The sequence below is a fragment of the Manis javanica genome, chromosome 7 (assembly GCF_040802235.1).
Source record: "Manis javanica isolate MJ-LG chromosome 7, MJ_LKY, whole genome shotgun sequence".
Lineage (NCBI taxonomy): Eukaryota > Metazoa > Chordata > Mammalia > Pholidota > Manidae > Manis > Manis javanica.
Genome location: NC_133162.1, coordinates 5,545,872 through 5,568,083, shown reverse-complemented (window position 1 = coordinate 5,568,083; position 22,212 = coordinate 5,545,872). Strand labels below are relative to the sequence as shown.

Here is a 22,212-nt window from a genome sequence, read left to right as displayed (position 1 = left end):
TGCGTAGTGTTTAATGGGGGCAGAATTTCCATTTTGCAAGATGAGAAAAGTTCTGTGGAAGGGTGGGGGTGGTGGCTGCGAAACAATGTGAATGCACTTGATACCATCGAACAGTACGCACAAGAATGGCTAAAACGGTAGATTTCATGTTTCATATGTCTATATATATATATATATAAATGTTACCAAAATAAAAAAAGAAGAAAAACAGGAGTAGAAGGAATTTCCTCAAGCTGGTAAATGGAATCTACATATCTATCTAATCTACCTACCTACCATCTATCTTAATTCCTTGGCTAACAAAGGAGTGAGTCAATGATGCTCTTTCTCATCAGTTCTATTCCACAGTTCACTGTAAGACTTACCTAGTACACTAAGGCAAGGAAAAATAAAAGGTATCAGGGGGGAAAAAGAATAAGTAAACCTTTATTCATATATATTATTATGGTGTCCTTAGAAAGTCCTGAGGGATCTACAAAAAGGCACTATAATTAGAAGGTGCTTTTAACAAGGTTGCAGGATTCAAGGGCACTGTATAGAAATCAATTGTATGTATGTTTAGGTGGATGCAAAAAATTGGATATGAAATCTTAAAAAATCAGTATCACTCATTTACAGTAGCACTCAGAATATGAAATAAGTAAGGATGCATTTAACAAAATATATGAAAGACCTTTATAATGAAAACTACAAAACATACAGAAATTCAAGATAGATGCAGTGATGTGGAAAAATTTCAAAGGCATTAGTCTTAGTGAAAGAAACCCCAATTAGCTGCAATGTGTGTAGATTCTAGAAAAAGGACAGGAAGAAGATTAGTGGTTTTCTGGGGCTGTAGGGGAAGCAAGATTGACAGCAAAGGTGCAAATATTTTTCCTAGGTGACAGAAATATTCTGTATCACATTGCGGTATTGGTTACATGGTATATGAAATGTTTGTCCTTCAATGTAAGTAAATTATACCTCAATATAGCTGATTAAACACAAGCAACAGAGTATAGGATCAGATTGGGAGGGCTTTTTAAAAATGTAAAATGAAAACGTGGCCAAGTGTGTTGGCAGCCACAGTCCGGCCACCTGACTCCTGCAGTAACAAAATATATCCAATACCAATAGTTCACACCTGGGTGTATCTAAAGATTTCCCTTCTTTCAAATGCACAGACAGTAACAGAGAAGCTTTTGTGAGTCACATAATATTCAAGTGGCATGAAAATTTCCAGAAGGAGATAACTGCGTAAGTCAGGGAAATCTTTATATACACACAAATTTGATATATGACTGGTATTTCCAACCAATAGAGAAATAATGGATTGTCTCATCAATCGTCTGTAGACAGCTGGAAAACCATTTAGGAAAAATAGATCCAACCTTACACCAACTAAGGAAATATATCCAGAGGGAATACAGATTTACATAACGGAGCTCGAAGGGTAGGCTAGAGAAGGCTGTTCTAAGACTGTCAGTGAAAAGAAAGAGGATTAGAAGATAATTAAAACATCTCAATGTCAAAAATTAGCATAAAAAGACACGATGACTAAATGCAACGTGGTATCCTGGGTGGGATCCTGGAACGGCAAAAGTACATTAGTGAAAAAACTGGTGAAATCTGAATAAAGTCTGTAGTTTAGTTAATATTACACAAATATTGATTTCTTAGTTTAGATGAGTGTCTCTCCATGGCCATGATTTTGCCCCCCAGGGAATATTCAGCAATGAGTGGAGACATTTTTGGTTGTACAACTAGGGAGAGAGAAGGTGATGCTTCTGGCACCTTCCGGGTGGGGACCTGAGATTCTGCTGAACCTTCTGAATACCCAGGACTGTCCCCACCACCAAGAACCATCCAGCCGGACATCAGGGGGGCCGCGGCTGAGAGACTCCCTACAGGAAAGTACTGTGATGGTGTGAGATGCTAACCTAAGGGGAAGCTGTGTATAAAGGATATACAGGAACACTCTACCATCGTCGCAACTCTTCTGGTAGTCTAAAATTATTTCAAAGTTCAAAGTTTCAAAATTATGATAAACACTAAAAAGTAAAATACAAAAGGATATTTTTTAACATAAACAAAATTCAAAAACAAGACTCAAGTGGCCAAATAAAATCAGAGGCTATTCACAACAGAAAAAACATAGCCGTATAATAAATACATGAACAGTTCAACATCTCCACCAAAAAAATACAAATTAATACATTAAAAATATGAATTCTCACTTATCAAAATGGCATGGAATTTTTTGTAGTGCCAGTCACCCAGTGCTTGTGCATCTTTAGGGAAGCTGGTATTTATGTACTGATAGTATAATTTGATAACAACTGTTAGAGTCTTATTTGGAAGTTCATATTAAAATCTTCAAAATTGTGCCTATTTCTTGACCCAGAAATTCTAGGAATCTATGTTAAGGAAATCACATGAAATGCCCACAAAGGTTTCTCTACAAGGACATTTATCAGCACATTGTTATACAAAAGTATAAAAATGGAAAAGCATTTATTAACAAGGTTTTAAAAAGCAGGTCTAGGTAAATCCATGCAATGGAAACTTACGTAGGCATTAAACGATTAATAGGGAAATACACAGGACGTGAAAAGGAAATTAGTTCCTTTGTTGAGAATAAGCAGCCTTCTAGAATGATGTGTTGTGTGATCCCCTTTTTGTTAAGAAAAGGAAAGAAAGAAAAAGTCTGTTGCACAGAGGACCCAAGTGATCTATCCAGGAAGATCTATGGAAATGCTGACAGTCATGCTCTCGGTTGACTGATTATGGTTGATTGACTATTACAGTGCAATGTTTTACTTTTTCACGGGAGGGAAGGAAAACATTACAAAAGCAAAGGGATTGAAGAACAAACATGACATTCACACCCGTTTCTGAGCAGTTTTCATGGATGACGTAGGGCGTGGAGGGAGCCGCAGCACTGCCAGCCACGTCACAGCCGCAGCCGGCTTTGGGGCTCAGGGTGTCACGTGGGCTTGGCCACAACCAATCACATGGGCACAGCTCTTCCTTGATGTCAAGGTAAGCTGTATCTCCCAAACGTCCGACCCCGGCACTCGGTGTGCCTTAGGGACCCCCTCTCCCAAACTGCTGGCTGAGGTCTGATGGTCCTCACTGCCCAGCTCCTTTGCTATCATTGCTGAACAGAAGTGAGTCACTTGGTCTTATATACACCTGTGTGTTTATGAGGGTGCAGGACAGGAAGGCACAGAACACAAGGTTATTCTGTTCACCATTTACATTGGCCATCTGATCACAGTCACCTACATATGGCCCATCTTTACACAAACATGGACAAGCTTCTATCTCCTTAAAACACCAGGGCCACTCATCTGCTGAGCATACACCAAGCTGTTAGGCATAAGCCTGCACCTGCAGTCTGGTATCTTGCCCAAGGAAGGAGCAGATTTTAAGTAGAACTACATAATTTTTCCATTTATTTCAGCCAACTTATATATTTATATGTGGGAAAGATAAGACAAAGCCAGAATACCAAATATCACCATAAGACTGCGTATTTCCAAGAGATGGGCCTCCAAGTTCTGTTATTTTCTGCAGACAACGCAGAAGGAGAAGCGGTCCTAGCTGCATGGGTCAGATGCTCGGAGACGTGAGGACCAGAGTGGCTCAGGGGATGCACAGTTCTGGAGGCAGGGAGAGTGGAGATTTTTTCCTCATTGGGGCCTACATAAATATGAATGATCTACACCCTTAATGTAGGCTTATGACACAACACCAAAGCATAGTGGAAACAAAGGCTATACTACAGAAGACAAAAATAATGAAGTCCTTGTATGCAAATGTTTCAACTAATTGAGAAAATGGTGATGACAACCTGGATTTTTGTAGCACTTGTCTTCAACTGCTGATTCTATCAACCGACACCTAATGGACCAATTTCCATACTCCTCACCCAGACTATGAGTTTTAACGTCCCTACAGGGCATTTATCTTAGGAATCAGAGCGAGCAAGGGCAGGAAATTGAGGGAGCAGGTTCCAATCCTAAGTGGCATAACAAAGGCTGTGTTCTCTCCAAGAGGACACCTGTCCTGTGCAGCTGCCCTTTAGGACCTCTTGGGGATCTCAGCCTCAAAGGGTCTGATCACTGTGCCTAAACAGCTGAGGGTCAAGATGCACAATAGAAGGGATAGGTTGTCTTCCAGACAGAACTGTCTGTGAAGGGAAGTAGGATACACCACCAAAATGTGCCACTTTGGCCTAAGGGTTATTTTGAGCTGAAGGCAATTGAGAAAAAGCAGAAATAAGAAAAGTTCTTTGCCTGCTCCCTATTTGCCTAGAAACAGGATAAAAATTGATGCAGATACCCCTCCTCCACTCTTCCTTTCTCTACCAGGAGGGACAGAAGCTAATACCAGAGATAACTTCAGACCATATGAGCCTGCAGACAACACCAGATTAATTGACATGACAAACTTTAGCCTGTATTTACTACTAGTTTCCTCCCATTTATCTATCTTCCTACTTGGCTGACCTTGGAAGCACTGCATTCCTTTGTCCTGTCATTTCTCCATAGCATTATTATGCTTTGCTGAAGATGCTGCAAAAGCTGGAGTTCTAAGCTACCACTTTGAGTTGCTCACTTTTGCCTGGGTATTTCCCATGAGGTATATATGTCAGTGAACTCACTGGTTTTTCTCTTGTTAGTCTTTGTTATAGGGGCCCCACAGAGAACTTGCAATGGTGGAAGGAAAATCATTTTTCCTTCCTTACATCCTCCAGGACAAGGCTTTTAACCAGGGAGGCAGTGACTTGGACTCCAGAGTTGGGTCCAGTGTGGGCACTTTGAAAATCATCCTTGATGTGTCTGATGCCCTCCCCTGGTCAAGAACCCCTTTGATATACTGACAATAGCCCCTGAACCACATAAAATGTCCTATACGTAAACTATGGTGGTTTATCCACATTAATGCCTTCATGTGGCTAGGACCTAATTGGGAAATAAGTGACCCTGTGATAATGATGTAAAAAAAGATGTCTGCATTTAACAACAAACTACATGAACAACATAGCTTAAGATGAATTTGCAAGCTGGTCCTACCACCATGATTAATCTTTTATTCTCCCAAAGTTAGTTGGTAACACTTAAAATTACATTTTTGGAAATATCTGAGCTTCTGCTTTAAGATAATTGGGAAAAGAGCAAAAAGAATAGCTGGGGTGGCTGTGTGGGTAACCTTTAGAGACCCCAGGGACTCCAGGGAATGAGCTGCACATCATGGCCAAGATTTTGGGGCAAATGACTTGCCAGGAGTTAGATGAAAAACAAAACAAGAAAAAAAACTTTCGAAATATTTTTGCAACATAGTGCATATGTTTTCTCTTTTTTAACTTTGAATTTGACCATCTGAAGGATAATAAAGTTGTTCCATGACAATATTTGATTATTCTTACTGAGTTCTTGGAGGGAAACAGTAGTTTAAGACCTTTTCTTTCCCCCTCAATTTTAAAACCACGTGGGGATGCTATTGTTTTCACTTTACTTTTCAAAACTACTTTTAGACAGTAACTCTTCCATGGTTCTCCGCCCTTTCCTGGCCAGAGAGATTTTGGATATGGCCACAGGGAGAAAGTGGTTTGAAGAAGGAAAAGACAGCGAGCTTTTAAGTGGTCTTGACATCAGCAAAGCTTTGTTGGGTCATCAAAATGACGTGTCCCCCACCCAGCACACAAGTCTTGAACGAGTGCTCTGTGCTCCGTGGTTCTCTGCGGGCTGTGGAGAGACCAACAGCAATGACGTGGACGCAGACCTCAAGGACCATGTGGTCTAGCTGAAGAAAATGGCCCTCGTGACCCAGCAAATGCGTCCTGTTGAAAGACCATACGGTTCCTGGGAGTTGCGCACTTGAGAAATGAGGTTGGAAAGATGCCCTGAGGCTAGAGCACAGGATGAGGATGGCTGAGCTGGGGGGTCCACAATCACAGTGGGCTGTAGGTGGTGTGGGTACAGCGAGGGCCAGTGGTGCTCAGACAAGGGTGAATTTGTCATCCCCCGACCAGGTGGTGTCTAGAGACACCTGTACCTGTCACTCCTGGGAGGGAGGGCTATTGGTATCCACAGTAGAGACTGGGGATGCCGCTAAACCTCACAACACGCAGTCAGCCCCCACCACAGAGCACTACCTGCCCCTAGTGTTGATGCTGCCAGGGCCCAGAGAGGGAAGGCACTGCGGGGGCTTGAGGGGAGCCACCCCGACAGCTGTGGCCAAGGTCAAGCAGAGAAGCAGGAATCATGAACATCCGCTGGCAATCATAGAAATGCCAGCTGAAACCACCACAGGGTGGTATTTTTTATCTTGAAATTTGCAAAGATTTGCAAATTGATATCTAATGTTAGCCCAGCACCCAAAGAGGGGGCCTTTGCATCCTTGAGGAAGGAAGGTAGCCCCTAGGCTTCACCCTGGATCTAATTCGACACTGTGCACCAGGAACCTTAAAAAAGGCTGATGCTCTCTGATGTAGACATTCCATTTCAAGGATCTTTTTTTGAAGGGAAATAATCTAGCCTACAGAAAAGCCTTATATGCCAAGTACCCACATTAATATTTTTCCCCAAAGTGAAAAATTTAATAACTTTAAGGACCAACAATGAAGAAATAGTTACACTATGATAAATCCACAAAACACACCATTGCATAGCAAATAAAAGTTATCTTTGTCAAGTACTCTTAACATCAGGAAATATTTATGACATAGTGCTGAGTAGTAGATAACCAGAGGGAATTATACGGCATTAGGATATCAGCTATTTAAAAGAAAAAGAAAATATGCATAGAAAGAGTCGAATACATCAAAATATTAACAATGATCATTAAGCTTTTAATTCTGCTTTTTGTTATTCTCAGTTGCCTATATTGTATTAATTTTATAGTCAGGAAAATAGATCTATGTGGGCATAGACATTTCATGAAGATAACAAAGACTTGCATGAGGAAGGGGGCTGCAGTCGTGGGAAGGAAGGGATGAACAGGCGAGAACTGCAGCTTTGCCAAGGCCTTCATGTGGCCGCCAGAGACAGGGATGAAAGAGTTTGAGGAGGCCACCAGGGCAGAAGGTGACAACAGTGGCCCAGGATATGCCATCAGGGGGCTGTGGGAGCACAGCCACACGCGTGACGTGAAGCCTGCACCTCCTCCCACAGCTAACCATGCAGCCCTCGGCAAATCTCTTTACCTTTGTATTTCAGTTTCCCTCCCAGGGAAATGAAAGTAAAGTATGTACCTACCCCGTGGACTTTTAGGGAACAGTAAATGGATTAAAATTTCTAATGTACCTGGCACAACAGGGGGCCCACAATAAACCCTCAGTAAATAAAGCAGCAGCAGGGTGATTGTAGAACTAATACTGAGTTGAAATGCTGCTATTCCAGCCACAATTCTAAATATTAGCATTCCCAGGCCTTTTTCACTTCCTGTCCTCTTTCCCTGGGTGTTCTCAACACTTCTGTGGCATAAAACACCAACTCTAGGCAGAAGGCTCCCCAAAGCACAACTCTAGCCTCGAACTTTATTTTGAACTCAGAGTCATAGGTCCAATTCCCAGCTTGCCGTCGGCACCAGAAGGTCCTGCTGATGTTTCAGACATAACCTGTCCTCATGGCGCTGAAGATTTTCTCTGCATCTCCTCACATCCTCCCCATCTCAGACTTTCTCCCCTGTTATCCAAAATATACAAAGACCTTGTAAAACTTGAAAATAAGAAACTCAATTGAAAAATGGGCCAAAGACCTAACAGACAACTGACCAAAGGAGATAAACAGATAGCAAATAAATAAGGAAAGATGCTCCACCTCATGTCACCAGGGAAGTGCAAATTAAAGCAACGAGACACCGCTACAGACCTATTAGAAGGGCCAAAATCGGAACATTGACACCAAACACTGGTGAGGATGTGGGGCAACAAGAACGCTCATTCAGTGCCAGTGGGAATGCAAAATGGTACAGTTTAGAAGACAGTTTGGCAGTTTCTTACAAAACTATACACACTCTGGGAAAACTTTCTGTAAAGCTGAACAAACAACTAAACATACTTTTACCATTCAATCCAGCAACCACACCCCTTGATATCATCCTAAGGAGTTGAAAACACATCCATGCAAAAACCTCCATACAGATGTTTATAGCAGCTTCATTCATAACTGCCAAAACTTGGAGGCAACCAAGATGTGCTCAGTAGGTGAGTGGATAAATTGTGGCACATCCGGACAATGGAATATTGTTCAGTGCTAAAAAGAAATGAGCTATCAAAGCATGAAAGATGTGAAAGACCTTTAAATGCATATTGCTAAATGAAAGAAGCCAATCTCAAGAGGTTACATACTCTGTGATTCAACTATCTAACCTTCTGGAAGAGGTAAACCCTATAGATGGTAAAAAAATCAGTGGTGCCAGGGCTGGGGGCAGAGAGACATGAGTAGATAGAGCACAGAGGTCAGTGGAACCATTCTACAGGTTACTGCTGGAGTGGACATGTGTTATTACACATTTGTTCCAACCCATAGAACGGAAGATTGTGCATGTGTGGGGGAGACAGCTTGTGGGAAATCCCTACACCTTCCTCTCAATTTTGCTGTAAACCTAAAACTGCTTTAAAAAATAAAGTCAATGGGGGAAGAAAAGCCTTCTCTTGATGCTCACACCAGAAATCTGGATGCCCACCTTGACACATCCCAGCTCATTCCTCCTGACCTCATCCACACTCGGGGCTTATAAATGCCACCATCAGACCAACTCTCCTGCCTGCCACCCTCCCGGGTGGCTCTCACCCACACCACAGCACTGGCCCCAACTCCTTCAATGGCTCCACAGCAAGAGAATCTCCCTAAAGCACTTTGCATCACACCATCTCACCGCACTTAGGAGAACATGTTAAATCCTTATTCTGGTCTCTTAAGCCCCTACCCGTACCCCTAGTCACCTCTGCAGCCTCATGGCACCACTTGTTATATTGCAGGCACAGTGGCCTTTTTAGTTCCTCCAAAGAGCTACTGTCAAAGCTTGACCTGTATCAAAGCTTTGGTACACGCTGGCCCCTCCAGTGCTTCCAAATCCATTTAAAAGCCCCTTCTTCAGAAAGGTCTTCATGGTGTTGCCCGTCTTCTATCTCAAGCCCCCTTGTTAGACCTCCATGGCCCTCACTTCCTCTTAGGCACTCCCCATGCTGTAATTACACACCAATTTAGGGGTTTCTGATGGATATCTGTTTCCCCAGATGATGGTCTGCATGGTGGGGACACCATGTCTGGGTTTTGTTCCCACACGGGGGAACCGGAGCCGTACTCAGTGCTGGTGCCACGGCGGACACAGCCAACCTCCCGGGAGTGAGGGAAGGAGGTCAAGATGGGCCTCTGGCCTGGTACTAGCAGGAGGTGTCCGCTACTTGTTGACAATGGCAGGTGGCACAGAAGTGCCTGGTCCTGCTGACGTGGAACGAGGCGGAGCTGCATGCCAAGGCTGCATGTTGGTGGGCCCTGAATGTGGGGAGCAGGGATGGGGGGACAGCCAAGGAGGGGCCAGCCAGGGAAGGCGGAGGTGAGCCGGAGTCAACAGGGTTCTGGGGGCCACGGGCAAGAACGCTTTCTCTCTGGCTCTGAGCATCTCCTCTACATTCCAAGAGTTAACCTGAGAATTGGACTCATCTACTCAGCTACTGTGACAGAAACCACAGCCAGAAAAAGGAGTAAATTAATGGGCTTGGAGAGAAGCATTCAGGAGAGAATCTTCCCACCTCTCACTCAGGGGAAAACATGGAGACCTTGCAGGAGCGCAGCCTGCCCGAAGTCTCCCAGAGCTCGCCCTTGAGCAGGAGAGGGCACACGTTTTCGGCAACGGCCCAGTTACCAAGTACTACAGGCTTGTGGGTCCCAGCTACCCGGCTCTGCCGCTGTGGTGCCAAAGCAGACACACAACGACAGAACCAGGAGGGCTGAGTCTGGCCCCCGGGCGTGGTTGGCTGATTCTCACTCCCCAGCTGCGGCTCGATCCCAGGGGCCAGGCTTAGTTGCCCATTTTCCAGCAGGTTCTAACACTCCCTGACTTACCTGTTAACAATAAAACACAAAACCTCTTTCTGCCCAGTGCTCCTTGTACAACTTCACAAAGGTAAGAGGTCATCACTGTAAGACGGTTCGCCTGGTCCTCAACGACACACCGTGAGCAGGTGTGCGGTCCTGTGTAGAGCCAACCGGCCACCGGCAGACAGGCTTCCTGTCTAGCTGGGAAGCACGGCGGAGCTGAGGCAGCCTCAGGAATCTGCAGGCACTTCCGTCACCATGGGCCCTGCCAAACCATCTGATCCTCAGCAGCCCTGTGGGCTTTACCTTCAAACAGCCCCCTAATCTGCTCACTTCTCAGCCCATCCACCACCGCCACCCCGGTCCCAGTCACTGCTCTCACACTTGGGGCAACTGTCCGACACACATTTGCTGAATGAATGAATGGATGTCAAGGGTGGGACAGCAGAATTCGCCACTGTCCTCCTCCTACAGGTGCCAAGGTCCACACCTCATCATGTCCCCACCCCAGTGCCCCAGGTCCAGCCTTGCAAGATTCTTAACCTGTTTTACAGAATTATAAGGTCACAGAGCAGAAGTAGATTAAGTGGCAGAATGGCTAGTGTCAAGCTCTGTGATGCAGTCAGGCCCTTAAGGAGTAAAGGACCAGGGCCCCCGGCTGCTGGGAGCCCTGTGGGAAGACCGTTCTCAGCAGCCACCACAGCTATGGCGATTGGCTGGCTCAAGAAAGCTGCGCCACCCAGGGTCACACCCCCTGCCCAGGTGGTGTGGAGGCCCAACCCCCTTTCCTCAGTTCAGAATAACTCTGAAGGGCCATACAAAACCCAGATTCAGAAAGACCTTCATAGACTGCGTCACAGAGCATTCCTGCTGTCTCCACTTCCCATCCACGCTGCCCTTTCCAAGACCAGTCCCCAGTATCACCTGTTAACTTCCATCTCAGAGCTGGATTTCCAGAGAGCCCAACCTCCAACACGCAAATAAGGTGAAGTTTGTCGTGGAGGATGCAGGACGTGAGTCAGCAAAATCTGGCTCACTGCCTGTTTTATAAATAAAGTTTTATTGGAACACAGCCACATTCATTTATTTATGCACTGTCCATGGTTGCTTTTTTCTGCAACCGCAGAGCTCAGTAATTGCTACAGAGACCATCTGGCCTGCAAAGCCTCACTTAATTACTATCTGACCCTTTGCCAAAACAAGTTTACCAGCCCCAGTTCTAGATTATTAAAGAAAAACCACATTTGTAAAGTAATGGTTCTTCAAATCACTTTCATCTCCTCTAGTAAGAAGTCCTTAATGGGACTGAGTCTCATGCAGACCTCTCTGGTAGGTGTGGCATATATACACGTAGTCTTTTATTTTTCCCTCAGGGGCAGAGGTACAACCTTTGTGAAATTGGTACCAGCACTAGATCACAGCATCAGTACTGGTGGGTACAGCTCTCGGTTGGTGATCTCTCCAGCCATTCACATCTCTGATCTCCAGCGATGCCGAACTCACTGCGGACCTCTCAGACCAATGCTGTCAGAAGCTGGTGCCCTGGCTGGGCATGCTGACAGTGTCCACCACAGAATGTCGATGTCTGGGGCAAACAGATGTGGGCAAAACGTGTGTTCAACAGTCTCTTCTCCGAAAGCACCTAACAAAATCAGCTGGGTGTCTTGGAAAGAGGGAGAAGTTTTAGATCCAGGCCATGAATGCAAAATGAAACTGCCAAGAAGTAATGTATCCAAGTCTCTAATGTTGTAGGCCTGCAACACCCACAAAGAGAGAACCTCTTGGACCAATACTGTACGTCCCCTAGAACAGTACAGAGAACAGGGTTTCATGCTGCGAAGGATTTCTGAACCAAAAAAATTAACTGTATCAAATGACATGGCTTATTATATTTAATTAGAAATTAACCATATAGCTCACTCTCCTAATTCTACCAGGGTATCTGGCCATCAAATATTGATACTACTCCATACATCCAAGAGGTGGTCTTCAAATGTCAACTTCTAGTGACAGTGGAAACAGGGTCCACCATTGAGAGAGTGCCCACCATCCTACATCCTACCGAGGGCTGTCACCAGGAAGGGTGGGGTAGAATGGTTCTCATGTGGCACTTAAATGGCCACAGGGACTTGGGCAAATCATTGAATCTTCAAGCCTCATTTGTCTCATCTGCAAATTAGGGATAATGATACTCTTACTGAATGGTTCAGCAATAAATGATTCGAAGTAATGGATGCAATGGATGGAGCCCGAGCCTGGCATCTGAGATTTCCACAACGCATGCTGGGGTCATTGATAGGAGGAGAATAATGACGGTGTCAATATGACAGTAAAACCTCTCCCTTACAACATGTGCGGGGAGTTGTACAATACCCATCCAGCAGGCGCGATAGCAGGATGCTTACTAACGGTGGATGTGTAAGGAATAAGCATATGGGGAATGAGATAAGCAAAGTGGAAGCCAGGTCCTAAGCCCCAGCTCCTGGAGAAGAGTCTCCCCGCCATACCGCCTGCCGTGTCTGTTCAAACGCTATGTCCCAGTGGACGTGGCCTAGCCGTACCGCACAGTGTTTGTGAATATCCCACTTTCCCTATCTTAGCAATCTTTCTGGGTGCATGTTCTGGGAAGGCTCATTCATGAATACAATTTATAGGACTCTGTCTAATGACCTAGCCACGAGAACTAAAATTGTCTTGCTCCATTTGTAGAATCTCCCAGGCCGCACCTGCCTCACCGCTGAATGTCAGTAAGCTGGCTGGAGAGGATGTTCATGAGGTATTTGGAGTCCTTCAGATAAAAAGAATCAGATTCAGTAACTATGAAATATGAAGACCACTAATAGCATGTGTAGCCACAGGAGGCTGTCAAGACAGACTCACACAAATTTCAGTTTCAGACCAGAAAATACAAACAGCTCCTTGGAGTTTTAATGAGCATCACCACCTTCGAAAAACACTGGCATTAAGCTAAAAAGCTTAGTCCAGACTGAAGGCCAGCGAGCAACCCTTGAAGCGTTGTGTAGATCAGGCTAGACAGACTATGGTTGTTCAGAGTCTGTGAATCATGCTTATAAATTTCAGGTAAGAATTCTATCGCATGGACAAGAAGAGCTTTCTTGTCACCCAGGAAGAAATACATTCCATTGCAAATTAGTTTCTGAGCGAGCAAGCACAGAAGTACAGGGAGGGCTGGTGTTTGTGTGTGTGTGTGTGTGTGTGTGTGTGTGTGTGTGTGCGCGCACGCATGTACATGCACCCACATTCATATCTGCACATCTGAGGCATATGACCAAAATGATGAGCCCAAGGTTCTGTGGCTTTGAACTTCATGACGAAAGAACCTAGAGTCCCCGAAAACTCCATCACAGGCTTCACCTCAAGCACGTAGAGCAGAACTTATTTCAAGCTTGAGGAGACCTTCAAGAACAGCAAATCCACCCCTTCTCCAGTTACCCAGAAGAGGAAACAGGCTCAGAGAATTACTGTGGCTTATCTGCATTCACTGCACTGGAAAATAATAGATCAGCAATGCTGAAAAAGGTGACCTGGCCTCCATGCAAATCTCTTTCCTTAAATGGTAGAATGAAGCCACGGGATTTAGAGCCACTGAAATGCTCCACGTGTGACACTCTGGGATTCAGAGTTATTCTGAGGGAAGTCGGCCCATGGGAAGTGGAACTAATTCATGCTCTCTGCCTAAGAATATCAGTTACAGGGGCGTCACTCAAAAGAGTCACAATCAAGACTCTTCTCTGCACCAAAGCCAAAAACTTTTAAGTTTGGGGGATTGATTGTCTCTACTGCTGTTCTTCTCCAAAATGACCTGGCTCCAGTGCTTTTTAAAGCTCCTTTGGTGAAAGTGCCATAAATCCATATTATTTCAAATCATCACACATGACATAAAGACAAGGATGCGCTTCAGTCAGAGTGGGGATGGCAAGCATGCAACACAAATCGTATATTTCTGGAATCTTCATCAGTAAGGAAGTGGTTGGCTTGAACAATTTCTTAAAATACTAAAGTGAGGCGCATCTTTGCCTCACTGATGGCTGCTTACATTTTCCTTCTTGCAAAAAGTTTGTAACACTCAGAGGCATTTTGATAGTCTGGTCAATCCTAACACAGTGTCAAATGGCTTCAAAAATCTCTGGGTATTCAATACATATACACTTATTAAAATTAATTATATCATTTAACACTGCTACACACATTATAGCTTTAAAATGTTTTACAGTCATTTTTATTAATTAATAAAGCCTAATGGACAAAAACTGCACCATAAAATTAATATGCATATGCTGCATTTTCAATTTTACTACTGTTATTTTTAACTATTTTTCCCAATTGGAAAGTCTCCAATTCATAAGCCAGAGTCTATCGCAGAAAGTAAAACTGAAATCAGAAGTTTACCACAGAGAGAGAGAGAGAAATCTGACCTTTGGCTAAGGCCAGCTTTCCCCTTCCTAATCTCGCCAGAAGGGGGATCTTGGGATTCAGCAACAAATTTTTAGCTGAAGTACCCCAGAAAATACAACTAAGGAAACAGAAAACTTGCTCCTGTGTTTGGCATGGATGACAAGTCCCCAATTTTCCTCTTCTTGAAAATGTCCCACTGTTATTATACACACACACACTCACTAACACACACACACACATCCCACTGTGAAATTCTGTGGTTTAGGTCTCGAAGGCCAATCCATAAATATCAACTATCTGATTGAAAAGTGAAGTGCAGCATTCCAGACACTTCCAGATCCTCAGATGTTCAGAGCAGAGACAGAACATCTGGGAGCAGACAGCGCTTCATCCTCTTTGGGAGCAATGTGGCCCTAAATTAAATGCACTCACGGTCTATAGTTTCCTACTTGTTACGTTGGGTCTGGAACTACTGTTGGAAACAAAACATTGAGGAAGGGTCTCTCATAGTCTACAAATGTGCCATCTAAAAAAATCCACCCAAAGCAGACATCAACCCTGAGCTATTAACTGCCAACTTTGAGTAGAGCTGAGAAAGGAACTCTACTGAGAACGTAGACTAAGTTATGCAGAAGAAACTCACTCCCCCCCCATGGGAGCCGGGCACCAGCCCTGGGGGCGCGATGCACAGGCCTGTGCTCGGTGGCCCCTTCCCGAGGATAGGTGGTCACTCACCTGCCATGTAACTCCAGCCGGGAATGTGAATGGACAGTCGGTTGACACGGCCGCCTGTGTGACAAGGAGGCACATGGTCCTCTTGCCCTTCTCTGATAGTGACCCGGTCAGTTCCCACATCAGTGAAGTCTGTGTTTTCCAGCAGGAGTGAGCCACCCCGAGGACATGGGCCTGTCCCCAAAGGCAGCGGCCCCAACGAAGGGTTTTCCTTCAGGAACCTTCCTGGCAAAGCTGGGCTCCAGTGCGGGGCCAGGAGGTCGGGGGTTCCCTCTGTGAGCGTCTCTGGCAGGTCGCTGCCCATTGGCCCTCTGTTAGCTGTGCCATCTGCTCCATCTGGTGTCAATCGGTGTGAACTGCAATTTAGGTTGAGCGACAGGACTGACCTGTGCATTTTAGGGCCAGCAAGTTGAGGTGGCTCAATGGGGACAGAGAGGGACCTGTCCAGATAGTAAATGGACTTTGGACATTGCTGAGATACCCTGAGATGGACACAGGAGCTGAACACCAGTGGGCGCTTTCCCGGAGGAAAGCGATCTTCCCTGCTCTCCACATGGGTCACCCAGTACTCGTGGCCCTCGCCCAGCCGCGCGTGGGCCGCTGGAACCTTCAGCCTCATCCCAGAGCTGCTTTGGGGGAATTCCGCACAGGCAAAATGTCCGTGGTGCCGACGTGCATGGGTCCCACTGGCCCAGGCAGAGGGGACCCCGAGCAGAGTGTCCTGGGAAGGGCACTTGGCGCGCAGTGAGCCCCCCAGGGCCTCCCACCCCAGGCTACTGGCCGGGGGGCCCACGCGCCTGGCTGTGACGGTGATGGATGCAAACCCCTTCTGCGGCCCACCGCACGGCCTCTCCTCTTGGGGTGGTGGCTCCGTCTCGGGTCCTCGCTCCTCGGCCAGGGTCTGCACCCCTAATCTGCCAGGAAGGAAGGCGAATGCCCTGCTGAGGACGACGCCATGGCGATGAGCCAATGATTGCTTTGCAGGGTGCATGGGGGGCTGAGCAACTGCGCATGGCCCGGGAAATACGGCCCCACTTTCTTCTCTTTCTTCTGATTTATTCTCATCAATCAGCTGTGAAATGACTATGGATGAAATCATTTTTGTGCTGTGAGATGCCAGAGTCTCCTGCAAATGGAAAAAGATTGCAATTATTCAAGCAGCGCATTGTCATGCAGACACTAAACCCTCCTTCAAGGGCCGACAGGACACTGGAGAGCTTTGCTCCTGACTGTTTCACACCCCAGGCCTCTAGCACACACCTGCGGCCGCCGCCGAGCGCTCAGGAGCAGGGCACACGGCGCTGTTCGCGGGGCGGTCAGGCATTACAGGGGCATTCCTCTGGGAACTGGCTTTCTCCCCTGTGTGACTATTCTTAGCATATGTAATGCTATTTGTGTGAATGGGGATCACCAGAGTTTGATAATCACCTCCATTGTGCCCAGGAGCGCCTGCATGTAGGTGCACAGACTCACGGGTGAGGAAGACAAGAGTTCTGGAGGCGGCCTGGGACATGGGGGCACAGGGGCACGCGGGGCCAAGTCAGCACTCCTCCGTGGAAAACAACAAATGTGACCGCGAGGAGGCCCCTCCCTGCCTCCATCTCCGACTTCCTTGAGCAAGCCTCTACCTTTGCTCTTTAGATTGGAGTCCAGTTGCCCCCCGTGCCTGCCATCATGGGGGGGTCAAATCCCGGAGAGCAGAGCAAGGGCAGTCAAAGGCCCAAGCTCGACGATTACCCAGACCACCCCGGTGAGTGTGACGGTCACTTACGGGGATGGGGTGGGGTGGGGAGAGGGCTGAGATGGTGTGGTTTCCCTGCACTGCAGCAAGGGTCTGTCCTGCGTGAGGATCATGGTGTTGCATGCGTCCCCATCAACAGATCATATGTCCTAAGAGTGAATTGCTAATGTGTCCAAAACAATGGGCTGATCTTTGATAAAGCATTTAACCAGGAGGAGGCTCCTCCGTCCTGGTGGTTTGCAGTTTGTATAAAACACTGAGGGAGCCACGTGGGTGCCTGCACCCTAGCACTTGTGGACGCTCACAGGGCCCTGAGCCCCCATTTCCATGCTCATTACTCTTCATGCTTAAAATGAACCCTTGCCTGGGACTGCACAGGACCCCAAACAACACTGGTAACTATTCAGCCCCCACTACCTGATGAGTCTCCATGTCAAGAGCCCACAGGCACAGCCAGAGCTCAGCACTCCGGCTGCAGCTCTAGAACTCCACGGTGCCTGAGAACCACAGCAATGTTACCCCTGTGGGCCCCCCAGGCTCCAGGGTTCTGACTCTGTGGGTCTGTGGTGGAGCCCAGGCATCTGCATTTTAACCAACATCCCCGTGGTTCTGATGTGGGTGATCCAAGGACCACACTTTGGAAAACACAGACAGAGTCAGGGGGCTGCTATTCTTCTCCAGAAGATGCGCTGAGAGAATTTGATGAGAGCTAATTGTTCTCTTTCCCAAGGATGTGACGAGAAGTCACAGTGGCGCTTTTCTTTCCTTTAGAGCAGGGTTACTGTTCTCTTACTCAGCTACTGTGACGTTCTCCTCCAGCTGGGCTCTGGACGGGAGGACCAGCACATGTGCTCTCAGCGCTCGAGGCCACTGCATCCCTACTGGCAAGATGCTCAGCCTTTCTTGGTTTTCCCCTTTCCCACTTTTCATGGGCAATCTGCACCACCTAACGCATGGCTATACTTTAATGATATGCAAGAAGTTGCAAATTCAAAAGAGAAGATAGGTGAAGAAAAAGTGGGTAAGAGAGTCATCTCAAAATTCACTTCATTTTTTAAAAAGTCAAACTATCACCAGCAACCTTTTCAGATGGCCAGTGAGAGCCAGGCTCTGCTTGGAATCTCCTCTTTCAAAGCAGGGCCTCCTCTTCAGCGGTCGTTGGCCCGGCTGCTCATGACGGCCACCTGGGCCCGGCGCTCAGGCCTCCTCTCCAAACAATGACATCAGAACCCCCGGGGGTGGGGCCCATGTGTTTTTCAGGTGTGATGCTTTCTCTCTCTCTCTCTCTCTCTCTCTCTCTCTCTCTCTCTCTCTCTCTTTCTCTCTCTTTCTCTCTCCATAGCACTTTCTATGGCTGTAGCTTGCAGACAAGTGTGCCTGGCACCTACCCCATTGGCTTGGTATGCAAACCCTCCCATTTAGTTAAAGTTAATTCTGATAATACTGGTTCCCATGTACCCTACCAACTACATAATCATATCTAGTAGGAATTCCTTAGACACCAGTCTTTGGAGGAAAGAACAAATACCCATCTTTTGTCAGCTTTGGTCTTATTTTACAGTGCAATGTTTCCCAACATTTGGACCAGGGACTGCTTGCATAAAAAGCACCTGTGGTGGGGAGGAGTATTAAAAATGCAGATTTCGGGACCCTTCTTCCTCTTTCCCTAGACCTAGAGTAGATCAGAATCTATGTGGAAAATCGTATTTTTAACTAGCTGCCAGGTGCTTCTTTTGTGCAGCTATGGAGGGAAGGATGCCAGCCCAGGATGGGGACATCCCAAGGGCTACCTGAGTACCTGGAGGGATGTCCTGGGTCTGCACAGGGGGTTGTGGGCATCCCTGCAAGAGGCCCAAGAGGGCAGGACAGAGACCCAGCCACCAGTTCACCACCGGGGGTCTGGCAAGTGCACCTGTGATTCTGATGCAGTCAGATGCAAGCAGATGAGAGGAAGTTAATAATAAACAGCATGAATTTGAACTTATATCTGAAGCTCTGGAATCGCTCCATATGTGAAGGTGACACTGTTCCTGGGGGATAAATGCGGATGGAAGCCCAGTGCAGAAAATAACTCATTTGCCTTTTTGACCTCACTGGTAAGATTTGGAGGTCAAAAATGGTGATGGTCAGATGTGCAAGCGCCTTTCAATGCATGAACACGTTATCTAACTCTGGTATGACTTTCCTTGTAATGCAGCAGAAATTGGTGGGTATCCGATATAATCAAACTTATGAAGGAACGAGGGGTATTTATATCAAAGTGACACCATATTTCAGTGGAATTTATAATGAACGCACTTCAGTTTTCTTGAATTGCATAAATGGAAATAACCTGTTACATTGACATTTTGCTCATGTGGATGTTGAATGAATGTAACCTTTTTAGATGAAAATCTTGTTATTCATAATAGAAAGCCATGGCCAAACCATTTATTTATTCACTCATCAGACAAGTGTTTGTTGAGCACCTACTACCTGCCAGGCTCTGAGCTGGGTGCTGAGAAAACCTCCGGCCTCTGGAGTTAACCGACTGTAGGTAACATCAAACAGGCAATCAAACTATCAGGGCAGAAATGGTTAGGTTAGATTCTACCAAGTTCTTATGGGTGTTCAGACTCAGCTTTGACAATAGTCCCAACAATAACCAGAGAGACAGTAAAAAGGATACACTGCAAGCTTCTCTCTTCAATATACATCAGACTCTTGAATGGGAAGATGTATTTATCAAACCTGATTTTCTCACTGAGATCCATTAAGTAATTAAAGATAAGGGCCAACCTCTTAAAAATCAGTATCATTTGGCTAGGGCTGCCAGAACAAAGTTCTCCAATCTGGATGGCTTAGGCACCAGAAATTTTATTGTCTCACAATTCTGGAGGCTTCAAGTTGAAGATCAAGGTTTCAGCAGGGTTGGTTCCTTCTGAGTCTTCACATTTTCCTTCTCTGTGTGTGCCTGGGTCCTAATCTCTTCTTACAACGACACCAGGCAGGTAAGATGAGGGCCCACCCTAATGACATCATTTGATCTTAATCATCTCTTTAAAGCTTCTATCTCCAAATACATTCACATTCGGAGCTACTGGAAGTTAGAACTTCAGCATATAAATCTGGGGCAGGGACACAATTCAGTCCATTACAGGCTACAATATACCACTTTGTGTCCAGTTCTTCTGCTGGGGCTGGGAAATCAAGAAAGACACAAGACAGAGGGGCTACTTGATATCCCTAAATTGACCTACTGCTTTTAAAACAGGGCAAATTTCCTTTAAAAAAGAATCACATTTTTTATATCAAATATCATTCCCAATTAAGCTATTTTAGGGTGGCACTCATCTGTTCCTTATAGTGGGTTAACCTGAACATGACTTTAAAAACAGGTATCTTTTATCTAAAATAAAATCAACTGAGGTAACATCAGGGAGAAAATAACCTTGATTTAAAGTAGAACATTCAAGGTCAAAGAGAGGGCAAATGAGTATTCGGAGTTTGCGTCTTGCTTTGGTGGTAAAGCACCCATTTCCTGGTATCACCACACAACACTCACATCTGTACATTTCCTTTCTCATAAATGCTGCTTTAAGATATTGATTCCTTTGAAATGTTTCAAATATGGTTTTGTAGTGCTGGTAACTGCTTTCATAGTTTTATGCATTCTATTGACTGTTTTTAACTTTATATTTATGCCTTAAGGCATATTACTAGGAAGGGCACCATTTCATAAATCGAAGTAACAAAGAGATAAGCAGTGGACAGTCAGAGAAATCAGATCCTCAACCACCAGAGTGAGGGCGCTTGCACTCCTGTAACAATTTATTTCTCCAAAGGGTAAAAAGCATCTATTCCAAGCTAGAGTTTTGAAATCTGTATTTTTCTCCACGAGAAAATTCTTCCCTCACCCATTGCTGCTCTGCAGCTGACAACTGCCTTTGCCAGATGGATCCACTGGTCCCGTTTCCCCACTAACACACTGTACGTTACCCCCACTTTGGCTGCAAGTACGCTTACTCTCACTTGATCAAGAATCGCCATCTCTAGGTAATCTGTCAGCCTGGTGGCATTTCGTCCCAAAGGTGAGAATGTTTTCAAATACATGACTTCACCCTGGTGCATAGCAGCAGGCAAAGATGGTTTTCAGATAAATAGAAAAATGGGAGCTTTTTTCCTCTCCATCCTGGAACTTTTGTCTTCCCACAAATTCACTAGAAACCAAATTACTAGTACTTGATGCAGAGTAATGTATAAAAGTAAAAAGCAGCAAGAATCTAAATGGTTTTTAAAGGAGGAAACCCGGGCAAGTTGGTCATGTCATCCACATGTGCATCATATTCCGGAGAAATTTAAAAAAAGGTTACAAAGACTTTGAATGACATGCCCAAGTGCCTGTGACTGAATTCTGTGGAATAAAAGGGAACATTAAAGTTGATAGACATTACAGTCTATGTAAAAAAAAAAATGCATGGGAAAAATATGGGAATGAAATACATATAAACATTTCATTATTTATATATTTCTGTATTTTCCTAAGGGTGTACATGGAATTACTTTTGTTAACAGGAAAATTTAAACAATGTTTTTTTAAAGAAGAAAACTCTGTTCCATATTTCACTCCTTTTAAATAATCGCTTGGCTGCAGAAGCGCCTGCATATCATTGCTACAGCTTCAATGAATTTTGAAAGGGAGAGTGATCAATCTTGTGTGGTCACTGGAGGAGAGATGGAGATTTACAGCCATTGCAAAGGAAGGGCACTGGTTTGCAGCATTTCATCATCTCTTAGAAGCCTTATAACAAGCACAAAGCAACAGGCTCAAGAGCTCAAAGTTAGGAGGGAAATTTAGAAGTCACCATGCCGAAGCAGATGCTTAGAAGGTGTGGTTTCTGGGCTTCATTTAACTCAGTCACAGATAATGATCAACTGTGAGCAGATCTGTGTGTCTGTGTGAGACCCAGCCACATGGCCTCAAAGGTCTAATATCATTCATGACCAAACTGGCTAATTTTAACATCCACAGGAAAATGTTGAAATTTGCCAGCTCAACGTGAAGAAAGGTGAGAAAGATCTTCAGCTGGTACCCTCCTTGAAAAGAGCAGCGATCAACGTGAGCATCACCCTCCCCTGGAGTCGGGCCTCTCCTCCCAGCACTGGCTCTCAAGGACCCATGTCTGGTCGTCTTTGCCTCCCTCCCTGCAACGGGGCTCTGCTCCTGCTCCCAGGCAGCGCATTAGTTATAGCCACACGTCTTTACACCTTCCCCCAGTGAGCTTGGTGCTTTCACAGAGAAAGGGCTTTAAA

The 22,212-nt window shown here is 45.5% G+C and overlaps 1 protein-coding gene across 1 annotated transcript in view; it reads right to left on the bottom strand.

Moving 5' to 3' along the window:
• Window positions 1-22,212, bottom strand: part of C7H10orf90 (chromosome 7 C10orf90 homolog) — a 201,228-nt gene that overhangs the window by 45,261 nt on the left and 133,755 nt on the right. The window contains exon 4 of the mRNA XM_037010946.2: window positions 15,183-16,305. Coding sequence (XP_036866841.2) covers window positions 15,183-16,305 — 1,123 coding nt within the window. The remainder of the gene's footprint in view (window positions 1-15,182; window positions 16,306-22,212) is intronic.